The 23,653-nt window shown below is 46.1% G+C and overlaps 1 protein-coding gene across 1 annotated transcript; it reads left to right on the forward strand.

Annotated features, from left to right (window-relative positions):
- Nucleotides 1-4,218: 4,218 nt before the first annotated feature.
- Nucleotides 4,219-22,032, forward strand: LOC137909981 (heparan sulfate glucosamine 3-O-sulfotransferase 3A1-like). The gene is made up of 2 exons (XM_068754407.1): nucleotides 4,219-4,703; nucleotides 21,411-22,032. The coding sequence occupies exons 1-2, from the start codon at nucleotides 4,219-4,221 to the stop codon at nucleotides 22,030-22,032; spliced, it is 1,107 nt and encodes a 368-aa protein (XP_068610508.1).
- Nucleotides 22,033-23,653: the final 1,621 nt, after the last annotated feature.

Genomic DNA, 23,653 nt, shown 5'->3' on the forward strand with positions numbered 1-23,653 from the left:
CAACTCAGTCACCATGAATGGTGCCAAACGCATTTGGAGATGAATTTGGTCAATTGTTCTCCCGTTTTTGATAAAACATGACCAGCCATACGCGACATTAACCTTCTTTTGTGGCTGCACCAGCTTCCCTTTAAACCTGATTATTGGCCTGCAGAGATGGACACACATCCACTCAACCTTCAAACGCCTCCCCCTCTCCCCATCATCAGCTGCATCCTGCTGCCTCTCGGAGGAAGGAATGCGACACAAACACACCACACACAAGACTCGCTTCACACAAAGCGCACACTTCGGCATCAAGCGCTCGCTAGGAGGAGGATAGTTTGGCTTTTATAGGATGATGTAAAAATCAAATTTCAGGTTAAAGGCTTCTCCCTTAAAAACTGCAACATGTCCAAACTGTGAATCGAAACTAAATCCCAATCATGGCCCATCTTTCCTCCTCTGCTAAAGTCCTCGCTGGTGTGCAGAATTCAAATTGGTCGGTCCACTTCGGTCAAGCATTAATGTGGTTAAGAGCAGAATTTATTTGGCTTTCCGTGCTCAATAGAAACCCTTCCTGTCGAGCGCGCGGCCTGCCAGCGGCGCAGGAGAACCCGTCCTCGCTGAATGGTCGACAGCTGTGTATATAAAGCGAGTACTTTTCCTCTAGCAATAAAAAAAGCCCTTTCTGTGACACACTGAGTCATGTACATAGTACATGTTTACGTATTGGTGTATTTAGCATTATAAACAAGTTTTTTTTTTACTGAGAAGGGGATTTAGCTTTAATGTCCAGTTGGACATAAATGGATTTCATGCATTTCTTGCAGGGTAGACTATAGGTTTGAATTGCATTACCACCATCTGGGTGGTTTACATCATCCTCTATATTTTCTTTATATTTTTTCGGCAAAGCCACTTGGATTTTACTTAAAATGAAATGGTTTTAGGAGATGAATTACTGCAACCAAGGAGCTCCTCAGCGTGAGTGGAAATTTGCAATGCTGAACTTAGTTCAGGCATGGAACATGTCGTAAATTATAGCCGTAAAAATTACAAGTTTTACTTTTTTTTTAAAACCAGCTGCTTTTGTTTCAAATCATGATTTCCACATGTACCTTTTTTTTTCTGCTAATATTTTAACATCAAGCATAAATTTCAGTGACTTATTAAAGACTGTTGGTCAGAACTAAAGATGAACATTGTTCTAATAAAAAAAAAACACACACACACAAAGGGAGAATTTTGTAGATTTCAGGTAAAGCTGTAATTTTGGCAGTAAAGGTGTCTCCTCCAAACTGACAGCTCCCAAACCTCAGTTCATAAAGCTGTCCAGAGACTACGTGCGCAGCTCAGACGCACACTCTAACTATACTTGGCCGTGGAAACAGTTTCTGCATGACTGTTTCTCTGTCGATGGCGCATTTGAGAGCGCTAACGCACAAAATCTACGGGTTGTACATCTCTGATGAGACGTGAAACAACAATAATTCATCTGTTCCATATTTGGTTATAGCCTTAGAACACGTTTGCTTTCCCATGCAGAATAAATTCATGATGTAAAGTAAAAAAAAGAAAACATGATTATACTCAAAACAGTTTGCTCTAACTTTAACCCCCCAAAAGACACCAGAAATGCTGCGTCAGGGGAACTACAGCGCAGCACTTTGGATGAACGGGGAAGATGAAAGACGAATTACGTTTTAACGTGCCTTCCAGACTGCTTGCACATTTTTCTAAAAGCACCGATGTCTGGGTGTGTAATTACACACTAAATGCTGCTTTAAAGAAAAGAAGAAGAAGAAGAAAGTACGTGTTTCTGCACAAACATTCAATCTGGCGCATTAAAAAAGGAGCGCCCCAGATTTAAAGTACATATAGTGACAACAACATTTAGATTTAGATTAATCAGTGGTCTTCATCGGGGGCTCTTCGTCACAAATGTAATACGTCCATGAGTCAGAAGCACTCGATTTCTCAGAGGGTTTCATTTCGATCTTTTTGATTGTCCTTCAAGGGCTGCAATCAGCGATGGAACGAGACTAAACACATTTACACAAGTACTGATTTAAGTACTCTTTCGAGATACTTTTACTTTACACAAGCATTCACATTTATATTACTACTGTAGGATATATAAGAGGAAAAAACAACTTTTTACTCACTACTTATTGAAAAAATACACATTTGAGGCTAATTAAAGGAGTTTAAACAATAATAATAACTACTACAACACAGAGCCTTTCTGCTGCATTATAAGTACTTTTACCTTTTTTACTCTTCAAAGTCATTTTGATGACTGCGGCAGTTATAGGATTATAATTCATGACTTTTTAACTTGAAAAGAAGTATTTTTAAAATTGCAGAATGATGCAATAATATAATATGATATGCATGTATACTGACCAAAATAAGAATTTTCACTTTACCTGAGGAGGTTATCTGAGTACTTTGCGCACACACACAGACACCCACACACACCCACACACACACCCCCTCAACGCACTCAGCATGACTTGGAAAGAGTTCGCTCTGCCAAAGGAGAAGTGGGCTCATTCTGATTTAGGAGATTTTGCAGGACTTCGTTGCAGATTTTATCCTTGAGCACTTCTCCCACCGCTTTGTAAACCTATAGCCACTCTTCCATTAAAGGACAGTTTGAGCAAAAAAAAAAAAATTAAACTGCGTTTTATGTGGAACATTTTTCAACAGGAGTCTTTCTTTGTTTGCATTAATCAGGTCTGAGCCTCAGATCTCTTCTTTAGGTGGTTCAGACTAAAAAAGTTTGGACTATAAACACACAAATAAATAAAGCGTGAAGCTACTTCGGTTTGTCCCCATGCAGAGATAAACATAGTGTCTTTATCCTACCGGTTTTTTGTCTACGATGAGACGGAGTGTGAAGTCATTTGACCTCAGTGAGGGAATGCTGGGTGTCATCCCAGTTGGTCTGAGGGGGGGGGGGGGTTGAGCATCTCTCCAGCATCAGGGCGGCAGAGAAAAGACACGGGTGTGATTTGTTAAATGCGAGACACTCCCTATAGTATTGTTTCGGCAACATAGGGGGGACATCTGGCGCTGGCAATAAGGCCCAGTGTTGAGGTCTCCATCCTCTTTCTCGAGCAGTGAGCTGTGCAGCATTGAAGCACTGCCTGCACATTCTCATGCTAATACCCCCGAAAGGCAGGAGCAGATGTGAAACATTTGGTTCTGTTCTTGTTCACTTGTAAAGAAATAATGTGATCCAATATCATTATTTCACTTCTTTTTGTTCTTCTGTGTCATAAAAAAGAGTTGGTGGCGGGGGCTATTCCTCATAAGGTGGCCTGAGCGGAGTATGAGTGATGGAGAAATAGCCCCCATGGGTGTTTCCAACATGGAGCAGAAACCTTTTGGTGTCTTCAAACAGCCGGTTGCAGAAACTCCCTCAAGAAGAATTTATTCATCAGCATTTGTCAGAATGAGAGTAATATTTATTTTTTTATCACGGATTTATCCTGGAATATCTGAATTTTATTAAAGATTCACGTCATATGTCTGAACTAAGGATTAGAGAAAGAAGAAAACTTACTCTATGAGAACTTTTTAAAAAACAGAAATTTGATCTGTGACGGTTTGTTTGTTTTTATATCTATCTATATCTATATATATAAATAAACCACACGTTTTCTCCTAGCAGTGTAGTAAAAGAAAAAAGTCCTTTAAATACATACAAATATTTACTTGAGTACAAATACAGACGAGTTTTAATTTTATTCTTTTCACTTCCATCGCCGTGAGATGAAAATGAGCGCTCATTTTCCAGCGTTATTCTCTGTACCCTCCCTCCTGGAATATGATTGGCTCTTGTCTCTACCTCTTAACATCTCATTGGCCTCCAACGTGCCCGTCAAGCAACCAGACGCGCTCTGGAGACAAGTTTACAACTCTCCACACGTGCGGGTGGCGCGTCAGGGCTCGCGGTGGGCATCCCGCACATGAGCGGTGATAGAACGGAACTTCACCTTTACGCACAACACGCAGCGGCGCGGCGCGCTGGTGTTTCGGGTCACTTCGGGCTTCCTCACCTGGGCGGCACCAGGTAATATTTGACGCCATTTCTTTTTTCTTTTTTTTTTTTTTGAGGAGGAGGAGGAGGAGACAGGTGGATGAAGACGCGCGCCTCGATTTTCTCAATGGCAAGAAGATTCAGCGATGTGTGCCGAGCATGGCCGTGGCTCCTGAACCGATGGAGGGATGGCTGTTAGCCGCGTCAGTGAACTGGACCCCCCGGCCCGAGGCATCGCCAAGCAGGCGGCGGTCATGCTGTGCGCGCTCCTCACCTCTCTCCTCCTCCTGCACTGCCTCACCGGGAGCAGCATCGCCTCCTCCCCGGCCAAGGCGTCCCGCAGCCGGGCCGCGGGGCTTTTCGAGGACGCGCGGTCGCAGAGGACTAAAAGGAACCCGGAGCCCGCGGGCTACGGGGCGCACCCAGCCCCTGTGCGCGCCGGGCTGGATTCGGCTTTCATCGGGTCCGGGAAAGTGTCGCCCCGGTTCGCAGGTAAACTGAGTCCGCTCGGGGAGGGGAGCAAGAAGCTTCCCCAGGCTCTCCTCATCGGGGTGAAGAAAGGAGGGACCCGGGCTCTGCTGGAGTTCCTCCGGGTTCATCCCGACATCCGAGCCGTGGGAGCGGAGCCGCACTTCTTCGACCGCAACTACGAGAACGGACCGGAGTGGTACAGGTGAATATAAATCTGCTTGGAAAAATAAAAATAAAATCCTTTTTAAGCGACATAAATCTTCTACCTTTAAATGTTTATTCACTATACAGAATAATTATTAGAGGCTTAACTCCCTTCTATTATTCTTATTAATTTGCCGTGATGATGGATTTGGTTTATCCACCTTATCACGTCGCTGATAAAGGTTCGGACTCGTAAATCTTTACAGATAAATGTTACAGCGGAAACTAAATGGCTGCCGGATGAAGAAGCCTGTTGATTTATTGCGCTGCGTCGGCTTAGATGTTATCAGGCGCTCCTTTCGGATGCGCGTTTCAGGGCTGCAGTCTCTTAACTTTAGCCAGAGCGTTTATGGGATGTGTCGGTTTATACTTTCATCAGGTTGGGAAATAAGCAAAATATATTGAGTCTTTTTTTAAAAATATTTATATGTAATTTTATCTGTTAAAGCTTTAAACTTTCACGAAGCTTCACGCCGTTTAATCTATTTAATCTATTTCTTCTAGCAAACTAAAATCAAACTTAAAGTCAGAGGGTAATAATTAAATCTTTATTAACTGTGCATGAACAGAAAAGTCATCCCGAAAGCCTTCATTAAACTTGTAATACTTTTTAATAAACAAGTTGACCCAGTTTCGGTCTGAATGAGCATTTTGACAGAACCGGGTTCGGTGATGAAACTTTGATCCCACATAAACACACATTCACCTCCTCCACGTCTGAGTTTCCCTGCGTTTGCCTCCACTAGTCCGATTTGTGATTGATTTCATCCGTCACAGTGTGTGTGTGCGTGTGTGTGTGTGTGTGCGTGTGTGCGTGTGTGCACTCAGGCCTGTGGGGAATAATGGCGCTCTCTCAGTGGTTCTCTGTCTAATGGGGCATCGCAGCTGTTATTAAGAAGGATTAGGGCCGTAATGAAAGGTTACCTGAGTGTCTCAGGAGGTATAATTCACCTTTCCATTGAGTTAACGCTGCACATAGCACCCTCTAGAAGAGGGAGACAAAACTCCGCTCCCTCCAGATCCATCTCATTCACCCCCGAATCCCCCCCCCCCCCCCCAAAAAAAAACCTCTCTGGCTTTCTCCCATCTCCCACTAACACACCTCCCTCTTTGTGCCTCTCTGAGAGTGAACATTCTCTTTTCGCCATCACTCTTTCACACCCTTCTGTTTACCTATTCATCCATTGTATGGGGGGGGGGTATATCCATGAGGGTCCCATCTATCCCAAGGAGTTGCCAAGATTCCCTGGAATTTGGACCGTGCCTCCGAGGACGGACCATAGTGCCGGTCCCCCCCCCTCTTAACGCTGCCCCGTTTTAAACAGAAGGACCCTTGAGTTGAAAAGAGGAATAAATAAATAACTGTTACAGCGACAGCGTGGCCCGTTCTGCCGAGGCTCATCTTGTCAGCTCTCCTCGACGTCATCCATTTAGCTCGAGGTCACATTGAGGCGTTGTTGTGTTGTTGTGTTGTTGTCGTTGTTGTTGTTGTTTCAAGCACACATTAATGTGCTTGAAACTAAGGAATCGGTGTGCAGTCAGCCGACCTCTGGTCAAAATGGCCTTATTGGAGTTACTGCAAAGTTTTCTTTGCGGATTTCAAGCCTTCGGTTTCAAATTGAACCCGTGGAGGCGAGAAGCGGCGTCCGATAAGCGAGTGCGCACACATTCACACACACACACACACACACACACACACAGAAAAAGGAATTTGGTATTTGTAAAAACAAGGCTGTGACTAATCGCTGTGTCTAATTTGCTTGAAGTATGTGATTCCTTTCATTAGCAGCAGTGAATGCCGAAAACGTAAAAAAGGCCCCCCCATCTCAGGAGACCCTTTGTTTATTGTCAGGGCTTCGGCATGAATCACTCGTCCCTGTCTCGGTGGGAATGCGTGGAACATGCTTTTATTTTTGTTATTTTTTTTAACGCCTCTAAGCCCTTGAAGTCACGTGGCAACATCAGCCTCATTTTCCAGCTCTGTTTCGGAATTGCATCTGGCTTGTTACGGGAATTTCCATAAACTGCTCTCAAAAAAAGTCACACACACCCAAAAGCTATAATGCAAAAAGAAGAGTGTAATTTATTGAAGGGGATAAAGTTTGCATGAAACATTGCTATAGCTTTAAACTTTATGCGTCCAAAGATTCTGGTGAATCCTGCGGGGTTTTTTTTTTTACAATCATGTTCCCGACTTGAAACTGAGATTTTTCGAGGTGATTTACTTTCAGACTGCATTTTCTTTTTTTTTTTACATCGTGAATTTCATGCAATTTTATTTCTTCAGGCCTTTTTTTTTTAAACATGGACGCCGACGCCGATCCGATCTCCCAGGTCGGACAGTGTTTGCACCCGTTTTGTTCCTGTTTGGAAGTCTGCCGACCGGTTGGATTAGCCTTCATTTAATGGGTTAATTACCCTTCATCCTAAAAGCGGTGACTCGGCGGTTATTTGTGTTCGAAAGCGCCGCTGATTCATTCCACATTTCTCCTTCGTGCTGCGTTTGGGCGCATGCGATGCGAATTTACATGGAACCGTGTATGGATGTTCGGAGAGTGCGGCTCGATTAGGTTTAGGAAGAGTTTAAAGTGTGGCCTCAGTCGCCGCCGCCGCCGCCTGCCACGCTTCACACGGAGCGCCGGGAGCTCTCGAGGGCCAGTGGAAAGGATGACACCACTCCCAGAAGGGAGAGGCCCGATGTTAGCGCCGAAGAATTTGCTGAAGAGCCTTTCAGTTGTGCGTCTCATAAAAAAGTCGCTGGAGCCGCCTCGCTAAAGCTTCCAGGAGTGAAACCGACCCGGAAAGGAATTGGATATCTGCAAACCAAATGGGACGAGCGACGGCATGCCTCTGATGTTGTTTATTGTGCAGCAGGTTGCCATGGCAAAACTCTCACACCAGCAGGAACAAGACCTCCGTGTGTGTGTGTGCGTGTGCATGTGTATATACCGCCGGTTCACATAGTATCGGGACGTATTGTGTACTTCTGACATTCGCTGTTGCCCCTGGATGCATCCCGACCAGGAGTCTTCAGGATGAGTTGAGGACAGTTCGACCTTCTCGACTCGCCCATCCGGATTTATACAACCCGTCATTCTTTCGCTGCCGTTGAGTAAACCCTTAAAAACGGGCCTCTGCGGCGTCTTCAGCGCGGCCTTGAGAGGAGCCGTGTGTTTTAGCATTTCTCTGAGGGGCAGTTGAGATTTTGAACAGATTTCCTCTAATTGATTGATTGATTGATTTACCCTGTTTTTTTGACATTGTGTTGGAAAAACAATGAAGCAGAAGAGAAAAATGATTTCAGGGTCTCTCAAAATGGCTTTCGATGCTCGTCTTCTAGCCGCTGGACATGCTTCCGTGTTGGAAGTTTCAGATGAGAGCTCTTAATTTTTCTTTTGCATACATTTCCTGCATGTAACACCGACTGACCTACATTTTAAGCATGTGTGGCCTGGTTTCTCAATAATATCCGGACAGGTTTACGGATGGCAGGTGGGCTGGGGGGGGGCGGGACCGGTGGAGGTGGGTGGAGAGGTCACGGTTGGGGTTGGGGAGGGCACACGCACACAGCAGACGTAACGTGATCGCCGCAGACCTCCTGAGCACGAGCGCCGAGCTGCCTTTGGATTGTGATTATCGGGAAGTATAGTTGTAAAACCAGGACGATCGACTCCCGCCCCACCTATGGCTGTCACCCCCCCCCCCCCCCCCCTCCAACTCCTTGACCTCCACCACCCCCACTGACATCCTTGCGCACCCTCAGCAGCTGACCCTAGCAGGGGAGGTAAAGACAAGCAAGTGGGCTATCCAAAGTTGGACCTGTCAGCAGCTGCCCACTGGCATCCTGGGAATCTGCCCCCCCCCCTCAGTGGGTGCGTGAGGACAGGCGGCAGGTGCGTGGGTGAGACACCACCTGGGTCCCCACCAGACGCTCACACCTGCTGCACTCACCTGACACACCTAAAAGAAGACCCGTTTGTCGGATCCTCGAGACCCGACGTGAAGCTAACCGGTCGCGTCCATGCAAACATTTCGAGCCTCGTGGATCCGGAATTCTTTAAGGAGAGGGGAGGGAGGGAGAGCGATTGATCTCAGGCCGGATGTACCGCCCATCCGAGTTCACAATGCCAGCAGGTGGCACGGCAACTTTAAGGTCGGGTTACATTGTTTTAGGATCTTGATGTTTGTTCACTTTTGGGCTCGTGTGTACTCTAGACAGCAACCTGTTTGACCCTGTCGGATCGCAGGCCCGCTCAGCTTAGCAGCTGTCGGCCTCTTTTTTTATGAGGTATTAGCCTTTACAATATGAGCCATTTATTCTGGGATTCAGATTTCAAAAGGAGTACTGAGGTCACTTTTTTATTGTTCCTGCAAATATATATATATATATATATAGTATATATCGCTCTGTAAACCTCGAACGCTCCATAATCCTTTATATCGCTTTATTGTTTCTGAAGTTGAGATGTTTGACCTTTTCGGCTCTGCAGCTCAGCGTTCCGTTCTTCCGCCGGCGTCACAAGTTTAGTGGTTTTCAAGAAATGCCGGTGAATGTCAGTGATGTTTATTTCCCTTCAACTTCCATGGAAACATGCCAGGTAGTGTTTTCTGAAATTACAGTAGTTCTGCCCTCGGGAATTTTACACTGGAATTAAAAAAAAGTTTGCTTTTTTTTTTCTTTTTCTTGGCAGCCCAAAGTTGATGGAAGTTAAGTGTTATCCTTGCACAAACAAAGAGAGACTGTAACCCCTATCAATTGGCACCGGCGAGTCGGGGGGGGGGGGGGGTTATGAGCTTTAGACTACCCTATTCCAGCTCTCTTCACACAAAGGCGAACGAAACAAACCACAAAACAACCTCCAGAATTCATGCATTTCAACATTTTCAGAGGATTTTGCCAGAGCGATTTCGGAATGTGCAGCCAGACCTGTGTTATGTGGGATCGGGAGAGCTCGGTGGATGGATGGAGCGCGTGCACGCGGACTGGCAGGGAAACCAACGCCTCCGTGTGATGGATCTCTCTTTCCCATCTCTCAGGCAACAGCTTTATCACTGGACAGGGAGCTCCTCCATATTTTCCACCAGAGAGAATTAGACAGAGACAGACAGAAAAAAAAGAGAGAGCGAGAACCAGAGCTGTGGAAAAGCCTGGGAACCAATAAAAAGAAGGAAGCCCTCTCCTCTTGGGTTGTCCATTTTCCGTTCCAACTTTTCCTTGAAATACTTTTTCCATATATTCAGTCCCCCATCCTGTTTTTCAATACCTCGCGATTAGGGGAAGAAAGGACATTTGAATATTTACTACTCCAGGAAGTTCGGAGGTTTGTCTTTCTTTCCATCCCTTTACTTCCGATCACTCAGCAGGAATATCGTCAATATTTTCAAGGGTGTTTTTCAACCTTCCCGGCCAAACGTTGAATGTCCCTCCCTGCCTGTGCGCTTAAAGGCATGGCCGCCGACGCCCTTGCCATGTGCGTTGTCTGCAGCTGCCTGTGTGGCGATAGGATGGCACCAAATGTCCTCTTTTTTTCTTGCTCCATCGGGGTACGGCCGGTGCCAGTCGCCTTGGCAGAGGCCAAACTACAGACGTGGGAAGAGGCGACGCCAGACGGTACCCCAGGCGCAACCTCTGTTGGACTGGCCAACCTGTGCCTCCATGCAAAACAAAGAATTATACTGTGTGTGTGTGTGGGGGGGGGGGGGACATATGAAATGAAGAATTGCAATTTTTTTGGCACGATCCACAAAGAGGCCAAAACATTATTTCATTCAGATGTGATTTCTGAGCTTTCAGCACTTTGGATCCGGCTAATTCTGTATATTCCTGCTCGATGGCGAAACAAAGAGTCGCACGGTGGCGATGACGGAAATAAAACACGGCGAAGATTAGGGTTTGGCACAATCGCAGTGGCGCAATTGTTTTTTTTTTTAATAGCTAATAATGGAGAGGTGGTGAATGGAGAGGGGGGATGACAGAGCGGCATTTAAACTGCTTTGAGAGCGGGCTGCGTTCAAACGGGAGCGTTGCAGATCCACCGCGGTTCTGAAGAGCTACCTGGTTCCTCAACTGTTCAAACACACACGCTTTACGGCCCATTGTGTGTGAAGATCGAACAAAAGGAACCATTCACGCTGCAAGAGGCAAATGATCAATCAAAACCAAACTCCTGCATCTATTTCGCGTTCGTCACACTTACGCTAACTATACCCCGCAAAATGGCAAACGCTTTGATTAAAGACAGGAATGTGTTGGAAAATGAGTTTGACCAGTTTATTGATCGATGGAGTGCAACAGCACAGACTGCGCCTTTTCACATAAAGATGGAAGAGGGCGATAAAAAGGAGTCTGCGCCCGCCCACATGGCGTGATTGATATGCCCCCCACAGTGGAGTGCAAGGAAGCCATCCAGTAATTCAATTAATCCCAACCTGGACGCCAGTAATTGCTGCTGTAATTAGGTCCGACCGCGCATTAGACAGGAGGAGGAACATGTTCCACCTAATAGAACCAGGAAGCGCCGTCCTCACTGCTCCGGAGTCGCGCAAACGGGATTCCGGCGGCAGGCTATTTCTCCCTCCTACAGCATTTGCATAGTAATCAGAGGAGCAGGGAGCAGAGCCGCTTCAGCGACGGGCCATTATGACAGAAGTGAGAGATGAATCGCCTCGAGGCGATTATGGACGTAACGCCCAGAGAGAGGAGCTTTTCCGCTTCCCGTTTAAGAGACGCGTACCTGCAATAAGGTTGCGTAATCATCTGTGAAGGAAATGTCAATTCATTTAGCGAAATACGCTTTCTTTGCCGATAATAAAATGAGAAGATCCCTAACGCCCTAACATCTGTCTGCTAAATATTCATCTGCATCTTAGCTGCTAGCAATCCCATCCTGAAACGTATTTTAAAGTCTATTGTCCAGTCCTTTTTGACAATCTCTTTTTTGAAATTTATTTTATTTACCCAGCTGGACAGCCCTGGGTCAGTTTGAATTAAGGGTCATTTTAACCGTCAACCGTCAACCGTCAACCGCGTGTTTAGGGCCGGAGCCCATTATGTCATTATGTTGTCAGGGCGATTGTTTATTTTGACATCTTCATCTCACGCGGCCAAATCCTCCCCGACGGTAACGGCATCGCTAGGAGGACGCCGACCAATAACAGATGCGCAACACGCAGCATTCAAAGTCGTTTTAACAAGACGGGCTTTGTGCTCCGTATCCACCGGAGATCCATCCGCCGTCGCCGCCTCAAACACGCCCCTATCAATTATTAACCCAGCCAATTAGCAGGGCTGCATTATTCACCAGGAAGCTGTGATCACATCCATTAATGGGACTGCCTCGCCTCATTGTGGGTGTCCCATGTGGCGCCCCCCCCCCACCACTGCACTGCCAAAATCCAACATATTCGTCTCCTGTTTCATGATCGTTTTGCTTTTATGTTTCCCAACATGGTATTCCACCGTTAATGCCAAATATTTCCCACTGCTTGTTGCCTTGAGAGCTTTGCCTTTTACTAAAATGTGTTCTGATTTGAGTTCCATGCATTGCAGAAAGCATTAAGACATTATCATTAGCTTTTTTTTATTGAAAGCGAATCCAATTTTAGATCTAGAACAACAACCTTGAGGAAAAATAAATCAAAATTAACTCTAATTGTGTAATAACTGTGTAATAACCTGAAGACGCACCCCTAAAAACAGTTTGTAGCTCTGAATAGGGACAGTGTTTTCGCCGTCCTCCCCTTCCCATGGCTGAGATCGGTTCATCCTGATTGCTCGTCTCTGGGATTGATGGACCTTCAAATCTCGACCCAAAATTGCTTCCTGTTTTTCTCTGTGTTTACCGGACGCACAGGCGGGCGGCCGCACATTTGATAAAAAGTGATTGATTTTCATCTGCTTAATTGCTGTCCCCTGGGCCTCCCTGACTGCCATCATTTCATTATACAAACAATTTAGAGAGGTTTGATTAACACAAATGAGAGTTCAGGGCCTCCACTGATCTACACGTTCAGATTCACGCTCCTCGCCGCGGAGTCGCCGTCCTCCTCGCACCACAGCCATTAATAACCGCTCCTCATCACAGCTGACAGTGTAGCGAGAAAACAGTTCAAATGATTCCTCTATTAATCACGGCAAGATGTCGTTGTGCCATTTTACTCCGACTCGCGTTAGAATTAGACGTTAGACATGCTTTGCTTCATACGTGTGCGATTTAACATGCGTTTCGCACCTGACTGAGCTTCAGCTTGCTGGAAACAGTCGCTACGTGACGGATTTAAAGTCCTCGCCTTCGACCCGTTTCTCATTACAGCCACTGAGACGCGACTGCATTGATTTGGTTGCTCAGGATTCACCGCCGGCATTGATTTATGGCCCCCTTCTGAGACAACGGCGTGTAATTAGGCTCATGTAGTCGGAACTTCTCAGCCCGGGGGCCCGCCTCAGCGGTCGGTGGGTTTTGTTTGCTGATGCAAATGTCATCTGAGAAGATGCTAAGGCTAACGGGGGACGCCTTGACGTGAACATGCATGTTCCCGACATGCCATTTATTGCGTCATGTTATTTCCCACTCAACCGAGCGGCAGCGATTCTTCTCTCGTGATTATTTTCCTTGCATCCGACCGGCTTCTAAACGGGGTCGGCTCCGGAAGGGCAGCAGGAGGGATGGAGGGACCCCCCCCACCCCCACCCCTGTCCTGCACCCTTGTAGCTTTTGCTTCCGGCAATTGAGTGCCGGTTCACGTTTCCGGCGCTCCCCGATGAACCCTCGGATGCACATTATAGCAACGAAAACACGGCTCCTTAGACGAGCTCGCTGGAGTCTCAAGGTGAACGTGCGAGCGTGAATATTCCGACGTGCACGCGCACACAGCACACTTGTAGATGGCTTTTTCCTCTTCGCCGCCATTTATTCCATAGGCTTCCTATCGCATTACAGACGGCGTAATGTAAATGCAAATGTGATTGAGAGTGCTTCATAATGCCCCCCCCCCCCCATTCAACTGTCATGAATATGAACGGCACTGATATTCTTGTCATTTCGCTTTTCTCTTTTTCTCCCTAAGTGTTCTCCTGAACGACGGCGCCGGCCCAGCCCCTCCTCCGCTATTGTCTTTACACTCTGTTTATTTATTTTTTTCTAATTGTCATTTCAAGGCGGGGTATTTGTTCATGCCCCAGCCCCTCTGCAGACAGAAGGTGCATTTGTCATTCAAGGCTGGCAGAGTCTGACTCAATAACGGCACGAATGTGCAGCCATTATCTCTCTGCGGAGCGCTCCCTCAATGTTAATGTGTTTTTAGGACGATTACATCAACGTGAAATGCTGAAAAATATCCCCTTGATTGATAGCATGAATCATGAAGCCCCCCCCCCGGAACACCCCATTTACCATCGCCGTGGTAGCATGGTGGGGAACTGCCTCCATGCAATCACCTGCATCAACAAAAATCTAAAACCCCTGAATAACAAAATAAGGATATTTACAAAGATGATCCTTTTTCTTTCCTTTGTTCGCAAAGGAAAGGAAAGGCACCTCCGCTCCACCGTAAGCGCCGTCCCGACCCGGACGACGAGCTTCTGCCCTGTAATTACCATCCATTTCCAAACCCATCCGTCTTTGCTCGCTGTAGGAGCTGACAGGCTACAACGTTAGCGGCTGCCCAGACGCCGCAGCTCGCCGCTACACTCCGCATTGTCTTCCGGCTTCCCAGATGGGGTTACCTCTCTGCAGAGGAGCTGTTTTCCTGTTGCATGGCCAGCTCAGCCGGAATGGGGCCTCTCCATGTCTCACTGGGGGGTCTGTTGAATTCTGGGTCACAGCCCAGCCCCAGGCAACCAGCGTGTCTGTGACGTTCTGTAGGTAATTATTCACCTTTTCTCTCAGCGACAACCTGCTCTCCGTCCCGCCCCGCCTCGCTTGGCGCTCCTTACGATCACTGCGAGCTTTAGCCGCCGCTGCCGACGGCACGCCTCCGCGTCACCTGCTCATTATGCACGGCCGCTGCTGCCTCGACATGAACAAGCTGCACGAACCTCCATTTTCCCCAGAGTGATTTATTTAATGGATAATGCACAAGGAAATGGAAATCAGTCTTTAACCCCGGCGCCACCTTGCCTGCCTTCTCTAACTGCATTCAGTCTCACCCCCCCCGGTGAGCAGAAATCATTTTGGTGCCTCATCATTACCAAGCTTGTTTATTCTCCGGGATGTTTTTTTGAGAATTAAAGCTCCTATAAAAACGAATCGCTATCTTCACCTTCCTGCATCTTCGTCTCTCATGGCGCTGCGATCTGGAGACTGAGCGAGCGCGTTTGTAACGAGTTCATGTCAAAAGAAGTGATAAGAGGGCAGCATCCGTCCATGTTAATCCCTGGCCCTCTCTTTTTCTCCTGCGGTGGCGGGAGGGGCGCGAGCTCGCCGGAGTGCTTTGGAGTGGCTTGGCACGAAGACGATGGAAAGCAATGCCAGGGTGCCAGTCGCTTTGTATTCCAAGCCTGGGAGTGAATGGATGGAGGGAGGGAGGGGGGGGGGGAGGGAGGATGGAGAAAATGAAATAGGCAAAGGTAGCAGGCGGAGAGGAAGAGACAGCGTCATCACTTTTCTCACTCTCTCGCTTCCTCTGCATTCTGCTATCCTAAAATCTGCCTTTCCTTCAGCAGGAAGTTGAACTCAGGCTTTGTAAGTATTTCCTACCTTGGTGTCTTGTAAACCTTTTTTTACTCAGCGAGCTTAAGCCTGGACTCACATCACGACTTCCTGTGCTTCTATAATTGCTTTGACTTATCTTCCTCAACTTTTGGCTTCCACAAAGTCGAGCTTCATATGGAAATGACGTTTCAGGTGCCTTTTCGCCTTTTGGTGAGACAACGAAAGCGACATAGCCGATATTCCAACCCTGTTAAATGAGCCACCTCCAGGAATAAGTGTGAGATCACGGAATGGAAGGACCGGGATCAAGGGCTGGGGCAGGAAACTTTCTCTTGGGTCAGAGTATGATGGGGCAGAATTTCATTGACGGTACCAGCACAAACAGGCCGAATGTTATCAGACAAATAAAAGCAGAATTTTTTATTTTATTTCTTGTATTCAATTCAAATCAGCCTTAAAAGCACGGAAATTGTTTCCTTTTTTCTTTTTTTAACCCCCTATAGAGAGAGGATTAAGGAGGGCTATAGAAAGAGCTAATGAAACCACGTTCTGTATATTAGTGAACATTCACCAAGCACAATTACCTTGAAAAGGAGCTTCGAGTTTAAGTGTCTTATCACCCACAGCTCAAAATAGCTTTGAGCCGTCTCTTCCCGTCTCAAACTCCGTGTAACTCTGAACAAGTGGGTCAGAGAAATATGAAAAAATAATGCGAGCGCCACGTCTGAGAATCCACTCAGACACGACCCCGATGTGGTGACATCAGATCTTAGAGAGCAGTTTGGGTCTTATAATAATTAGGTTTAATGGAACATTTATCACCAGATGAAAAACAGCATCATCTCTGCCGGCCTGCTTTCGGTTTGTGTGGGTCATATTCAAATTACTCTTATACCACATTTTACGGCTGCCATTTGAATTTAATTTTGAATAATCATCTAAGATCTGTGAGTGATTGGGACTTTTTTATTTTATTTTTTTTACAAAACGCTTAAACGATTCTGGTTTTAAGTTGAATGTTTTGTTCTTCACATCCAATCACGTCTGATGATCATACTCACATTTATCTCTGGAAACATTTCTCAGCACATTTCCGCAAAGTCAGGCATGGTTTAAGCCAGATTCATATCCGGATCCAGATCACCATGTGGACAGTGTAAACCAAGTTTCGTTTATCCTCCAAATAAGTCAAACTTTAATTAGTTAAATAAACATGAAGCATGTATACTTATATTTTTCTTTTGGAATGCAGAAAAATAATTACTTTGGAAAAAATATATATAAATGGACACGTAATCGTATAAAATACCAGTTGGACGTGGCATATTCGTATCTAAATGTGTATTTCCGAGCCGTCTCTGTCTGTCTGTCCCCCATTACTCTCGTCCTCCCAGCGTCCTACCTCAGTTAGACCGGGTGAATAATTCACAACCAACCGCCCATAAAGTTAAAGCTTCTTTTTTCCCCCTTTTCGCCACAAACCGAAGACTCAGCACTGAGAGAGAGGGGGGGGGGGGGGGGATTCTGTTAAAAACATTGCTGATAAATTTACAAAGCTAGCTCCATAAATGTTTTATCCAAGTCTGGCTGTTGTTATAAGGGAAGAAAAGTCAATGTGCAGTGACGTATTTCTGCAGGACTTTATTAAATATAAATTACTTAAATTACTGCAGTTTATGACACAATATTATTATAATCCAGTTGGAATCCTTCTAACCAAGCAGCGCACAGCGGATTATTTGTCTGCACAGACTTTGTTTAAGAGTTGTTACGTTTGCTTGTACTTTAAAAGTGAAAAAAAGCGTGGAAACAAGTTTTTTTTTTATATTAATGACACTCTCAAATCTTTCTCCATTCATGTCTAATTTCCAAACAGGACCACCGTGCACTTCGAAACCCATTCTCAACCTTTCTGTCTGATTTAAAATGCACCTAAATCATAAATCTGCCGACTTTCCAGGCATTTAAAAACTGCCGTCTTCAAGTTTTCCATCCAGCGACGTTGTTTTTTTGATGCTTACCCAGGTGCCGTGACGCATTTCTCTCTTTCCCTTCTTACTCTTTATCAAAAATCCTTCCATTTCCCAGCGGAAGACGGCCGACCATGTCCTCCCATGTTGTCTTCCCAGAATAGACCATTCTCTTATCTTGTAATTGTATGTCTTGCAAAATTGCTTCCTACACCCTACGGTTCCCACGTCCTGCTCGCGTTTCAGTCTTTAATTCCAAGAGCCCATCTTTAATCATTTCTCCAAAATTGCTTTTTTTGTGCCATTAATAAAAGAACTGGATTTCGTATTCTTAACAAAGCACAGCTCTGTGTATTATTATTATTATTATTAAATTTATTTTTTACACCAAATTCGTCATCGCAATTGATTTCTAGCAAGATATTGTCGAGTTAATTCCATGTGAAGCGTCGAAAGCTGCTTCAGAAACAAAAGATTATTTTCAGATGTTTGGCCCGACGCTAATAATTTGACTCCATTATTTATCCCATATGAACCAAAAGTGAAGTCAGAAGTCGGTCGGGGTGGATTATGTTCTGCGCTCTCTGCTCATACGCCACCGGCAGCTGGGAGAAACCAAACCAGCCCATCTCAATGTTTGATGCAACGACTACAGATACGCTGTTCCATTCAATCGCCTCTAATCCCGGGAATCCATGTCGGAGGAGCCGGACTGAGAGTCCGGTGGGGAAAGCGTGCCAGGTGGGCTGAGCTGAGACTGTCAGGTTTATAAAAAACAATGATTACCAGAACCAAAAGCCTCACACCTGTAATCCCTGACCTTTAAATAGTTGGATGATGATGTCACCATCCTGCCTGGGCAGCGCCGCCCGTTGCTAAAAAGCCGTGCTGTTGCGCAAGGTTAGCCGAGCAGTTGGCATTCAATTCCTCTCACCACACAGCAGCCATTACTCTAAATCACCCCCCCCCCCCCACCCATCCACCTCCTCCCTGACCTCCACTAGCATCCACTGACCTGGAAAATATCTGGCGAGTCCAAGCCACCGAGAGCAGCAGTGGACTTCGCCTTGCCAGCAAGCAGCAGAAATATTGAGCCAATTACAAGATTATTATCTGGCGGGGGGGGGGGCTTGTATGTCTTTACAGCTCCTGTCAACTGACACTGGATCACATCCAAGACCCCTCCTGAGAGGTTCCGGGATAGCTTCAGGGAGCGTTCATCGAACATGCAGACGGGTTCACGGGTGAACTTTGTTTCGGGGGGGGGGGCTTTATTCCAGAGTGGTTGCTTTATGGACGAGCCCCACAAAGGATGCATTGAGTGACGTACTGCACATTACTGTTTGCACTGGATTGCTTTTTTAATGGGGAGTAGAGCTGCCTGAATGAGTTCTGGCACGCTCCCCCTGCTAGTTTGTTCCATATGAGGGGGGGGGGGGGGGGAACGTGCGACTATGACATATGTTGCTCTGTCATGTACACAAGCTATTTATTATGTTCTAAGCTTCTTAGTCATCTGATTTTTTTTTTTTTATTATAAGCAAAAGCAGTGAATGTGATTTAAAGGGAGGGCGGAGTCCACGCGCCGGGTGCCTTAATTCGATTGGATCCTGCCGCCCGTGCGTTCCGTGCCCCGCCGAGCTCAGGGAGTCGTATTTTAGCAGCACGACGAAGACATCAAAGCGGAATCTGGAACGGCAGTAAATATTAAGCACTTGGATGGTCTGTCATCCCTTACATCACCTACCCTCCTAATAAAGTTTCATTTGAAGGCCTTGAATGCTTCTGTTGAATGGAAAGAAATACTCCGGCGCCGTAAAATCAGCTGGCTAACGCCTGAAAGGGAACGCGTCATGCCGCCGCAGTTAATTGATTATGCGATCGACGGAAAAGAAGCCAAAAGTTATTATAATGGGACCCAGATCCTACAACCAACTGAGGCGCTGCCTCGCTGGGTTCAAATCCTGGGATTTGAACCCAGGATCCCCTGTTTACGAGACAGATGCTTTAACCGCCTAAGCTACAGCGCCACGTTGATGCGGAAGCTCTTTGGACTCTTTGTTGGGCAAAGCTTAACATCACGATCTGGAACTTATGATGGAAAACTTTCTCTTGCCATTGATATTTGTGATATTAAATGGGAAGTACAACATTTACGTGCATCACAGTTCACGTTTAAGCCTTAAGGGGAAATCAGCACGTGGTCAAGGAAGACTTCCTGCAAGCCGGAGTCTGAGATTACACGTTTATCAATAATTAGTCTCCGTGTTCTTTATTATTGGCCTGTCAGCCGACGGTAGCCGCTGGGGTCCCAGAGTTCCACCGGGGTTGTTTCAAAGCGCCATGATGCTGCCTCGGTCTGGACTCTTGGGGCGATGAGGCGGAGCTAATGTGAGAGGAAAGCATCCTTGTCCACGTTCCACTTTGCACAGCTTTTGGGAGAAGTCGCAGATACAGATACCACGGCTCCGGAAGGTCAGGCCGTGGTCAAAGTTTCCGCCGTGTGTCGAGACATCGGTGCATCCGCGTTGCCTCTCTTTACTCCTATCGACCACTTCCTGCGAGTCCCACTCCCCGTGACCTCCAGAACATCCACTCGGGACACTGGCCTGAAGGTATTGACTCGTGGCTTTTAGATCTATTTCACTTCGTACGCTGAGCCCGACCGGAAGCCCACCAAAAGGAATGCCGTCTAAGGAGCAGTCGTGCCGTCACCTCTTTTGGCAGTTTGGGATTCATCAGCTGATCTGATTTCAACAATTTTATTATCATCTAAGTGAAACTTCAGTCGACAGCTGACATCTTGAATCCTCTCTCTCTCTCTCTCTTTGTGTAAAGCGCATCGTCGGCAGAGACATAGATGTCCTTTGTCTCGTTTGCCGGAGCCATCCCGCCAGCCGGGGACAAAAAAAAAAAACCCGGTGGACCCCACGCAAGAAAAAAAAAGATACTCAGCGAAAGGAAGAAGTTCTGCTTTAACCACACGTGTCGGTGCATGTGTGGTCATGAAAGCGACAAATTGAAGGGCGCTTCTCAGAAATGAAAGAGGACCTCTTTCATTTAAGGTCTCAGAGAGTGTGTCTCTACCTCGGGAGCAGGCCGGGCCGCTTTGTCAGCGCCAGCGCCAGCGCCTCGCTATAAGCAGTGCCAGCAAGCCGATGAATAATTGACGGCTGCATTCTGTACTTTGGTGAATTTTAAAGTTGCGTTCCTGCCGAGGCTCTAAATGGCAGAGGGAAGGGGGGGGGGGGGGGGGCGTTAATCATTCATGCGCTGCTTTTACCCGCTTTGCTTGAGGTCGCTGTCCTGAAGGCAGCTGGGCAGAAGCAAAGTGGAAGAAGAGGAGCGGCGTGGCCAAATGGATTAGCGTGCTCCCCCATCCCTTTTATGGTGGAAAAGACTCGAAGACATGCCGAACTTCACGTTGGGCCGAGTTTAACTTCGCTGCTGAGACTTGAACTCTAGGATTTCATCCACAAGAAAGGAAAACTGCAACGTCGGAATTATTCTTCTGATATCTATCCACCGTTTGCTGAGGAACGTGAAGCTGATCAATTGATGCTGAGTGGACTTTTTTGGCTCAAATATTAATTTTTTATATCCGGCACTATCATAGTATGGGTAGAGAGATTGGCATTTGTCTTGTCCCTCCATGTCAGTGTGAGGAATACCCCCTCCTTTAAATGGACCCCGGGGAGCCCCTTCTTGATTTCACAAGCCCTCAGGCTGCATTAAGAAACACTCGCAGCGTCTGCATGCTTTTTTTTTTTTTTACCTCGTGAGTATAGCACGGCGCCAAATATACCAATCAGCATTTGGTCACACTTCTTGGCTCGGAGAAAAACACACCTGATAGAGATCAAATAAATAGTCCTCCACAAACAGCTTCCCGTGTTATTCCTTGATTGATTGGATTGAGCGGTTTTCACGACATAGCCTGACTTCATCCCGTCCGAATGTTGACTGTAATTAGAGCGGTTATACAACTGTGACAGTTACGCTGCGCGATTCAGTCAGGAGTTAAGGTCAAACAAATATATCACTTCCTTTTCCCTTTCTTTTTCTAATTTCCTTCTCCTGCAGGGACTTGATGCCCAAGACGCTGGAGGGCCAGATCACCATGGAGAAAACCCCCAGTTACTTTGTGACCAGAGAGGCTCCGGCCCGGATCTCCGCCATGTCCCGGGACACCAAGCTGATCGTGGTAGTGAGGGATCCCGTTACCAGGGCGATCTCAGATTACACCCAGACGCTGTCTAAGAAGCCCGACATCCCCTCCTTCGAGAGCCTCACCTTCAAAAACAGGACTACGGGGCTCATCGACACCTCGTGGAGCGCCATCCAGATCGGCATCTACGCCAAGCACCTGGACAACTGGCTGCAGTACTTCCCCATGGGCCAGATCCTGTTCGTGAGCGGCGAGCGCCTGATCAGCGATCCGGCCGGGGAGCTGGGCCGGGTGCAGGACTTCCTCGGGCTCAAGAGGATCATAACGGACAAACACTTTTACTTCAACCAAACTAAGGGTTTCCCGTGCCTCAAGAAGGCAGAGGGCAGCAGCAAGCCTCACTGCCTGGGCAAAAGCAAAGGGCGGACCCATCCGCCCATTGACCCCGAGGTGGTGCAGCGGCTACGGGACTTCTACAGACCCTTCAACATGAAGTTCTACCAGATGACGGGCCGTTTCTTTGGCTGGGAGGACTGAATGTGTTCATTTCTGCGACGCTGAGGACTCCGGGGGAAACACTGCATTGGTGTTTGCAGTGAAACCAGATTCTGAGAATCAAGTTCTAATATCTAAAGCTCATTGCATAACATAGCAAGAATCTAATGTTGCAAAAAATAGTTCTATTGTATTTTTTTTAAGTTATAGTTTAATAAATAGTTTATGACTTGTGTAATTCAGACACTATCAATACAGTTTTGTCAAATATATTGTCATGGTTGTGATTTTATTTTGAAATACTTTTCCCTCCGGATATTGGAACTTTATTCTCAGAATCTTGCTTTTTTTTCTCTCCCTTTGTTCTCATTACATCCTCAGTACTAACCATAAGCAATATATGGCTCTGACAGATATGCAATATTTCACTGTTACATTTTGCGTTACCTCTAATCTACAATCGTGGATTTATTTTGGAAAAACATATTGATTTATTTTTAAAAAAATTCAAGAATCTTCATATCTCCACGCCACCGTCTGAAGAATTATTTTCATTTTTGAGTCCTTGGCTGTTCACCATCATCTGCAGTGCTTCATGAAAGAAGATGAATGGCGTTGCCGGGGCTCCTGATCAAAACCCTCATTGTGAGATTTGATTTTAAATATTCATAGCTGCTTTTGAGATTTAACATTTTCTAGCAAAAACAATATGAAAGGTAAATAAATAAAATATATGAATATTTTTAAAATGTATTTATTCAAGAATTATGCAAACAGTAAGTACGTATTTTGAATAACTTCAGAGTGATTATTTCTTATTATAATTCTGATCCGTGTGACTTTAGAATTGTGTTTGTTTAGCACTGAACTGTAAAATCATTTTCATCTTTATTTTAATTCCAGGTCATCCATTCTAAAGATTGACTTCGTCTCATCTTCTGATCGCTGTTTTCTACAAGGCATCGGGGTTTTTAAGGTCACTCCTTGAATAAAAGATCTTTTATGTTATGTTCTTCTTCTCTTTTCACGGCAGTGAAAACCAGAGAAGAGAAGATAATCACTCCTATACTTCTTCTGGCATAAAATCCAAGTTAGCATGTTAGTAAGACGTTTAATGCACAACCTAAAATAATGCTCAACTTACTGATTAAATATAATATATATATATGAACCAACATGTTTCCACACACTGGGCCTCCGCCTCGTCTTGTATGGTTATGGAAGGGATCCAACAGCCATTGGAATAAAGTTTTATTCAAATAACTTTACTGACAAAAGAGAAAACAGGACGAAACAAGAATATTCATGACTTGACTTGAATACATGCAGTAAATTCAACTTGTGCAAAACATGCTTTCATCACAAGACAGAATAACTCGTGCCCCCCCCTTTCCATCTGTGCTGCGCGCCACAAACACTGATGACGTGGACGCAGGCGCACCTGTCTGGAGCCCACCTGCGCGCAATTAGCTCGCGCTCCTTTTGCTGTAACTCAAACTAATCCACATCATCCCTCCACTCATCCAGAGCCCCTCTCCACGCACGCACGCAACTCTCAGCCTGGTTGTTTTTACGCACGCGGAGTCGGCGGCTTTGTGCTCGAAGCGCCAGAAGCATCCACGGGCCGTGTAAAAACGATGAAGCGCGGGGATCAGAGAGATTC

The sequence above is a fragment of the Brachionichthys hirsutus genome, chromosome 21 (genome assembly GCF_040956055.1).
Source record: "Brachionichthys hirsutus isolate HB-005 chromosome 21, CSIRO-AGI_Bhir_v1, whole genome shotgun sequence".
NCBI lineage: Eukaryota > Metazoa > Chordata > Actinopteri > Lophiiformes > Brachionichthyidae > Brachionichthys > Brachionichthys hirsutus.

What these genes read in the sequence shown, in the direction of transcription:
- LOC137909981 (XM_068754407.1), top strand. Translation starts at nt 4,219, where the DNA reads ATGGCTGTTAGCCGCGTCAGTGAACTGGACCCCCCGGCCCGAGGCATC. An exon ending in AACGGACCGGAGTGGTACAG is followed by an intron (nt 4,704 to 21,410) that starts GTGAATATAAAT and finishes CTTCTCCTGCAG; the next exon opens with GGACTTGATGCCCAAGACGC.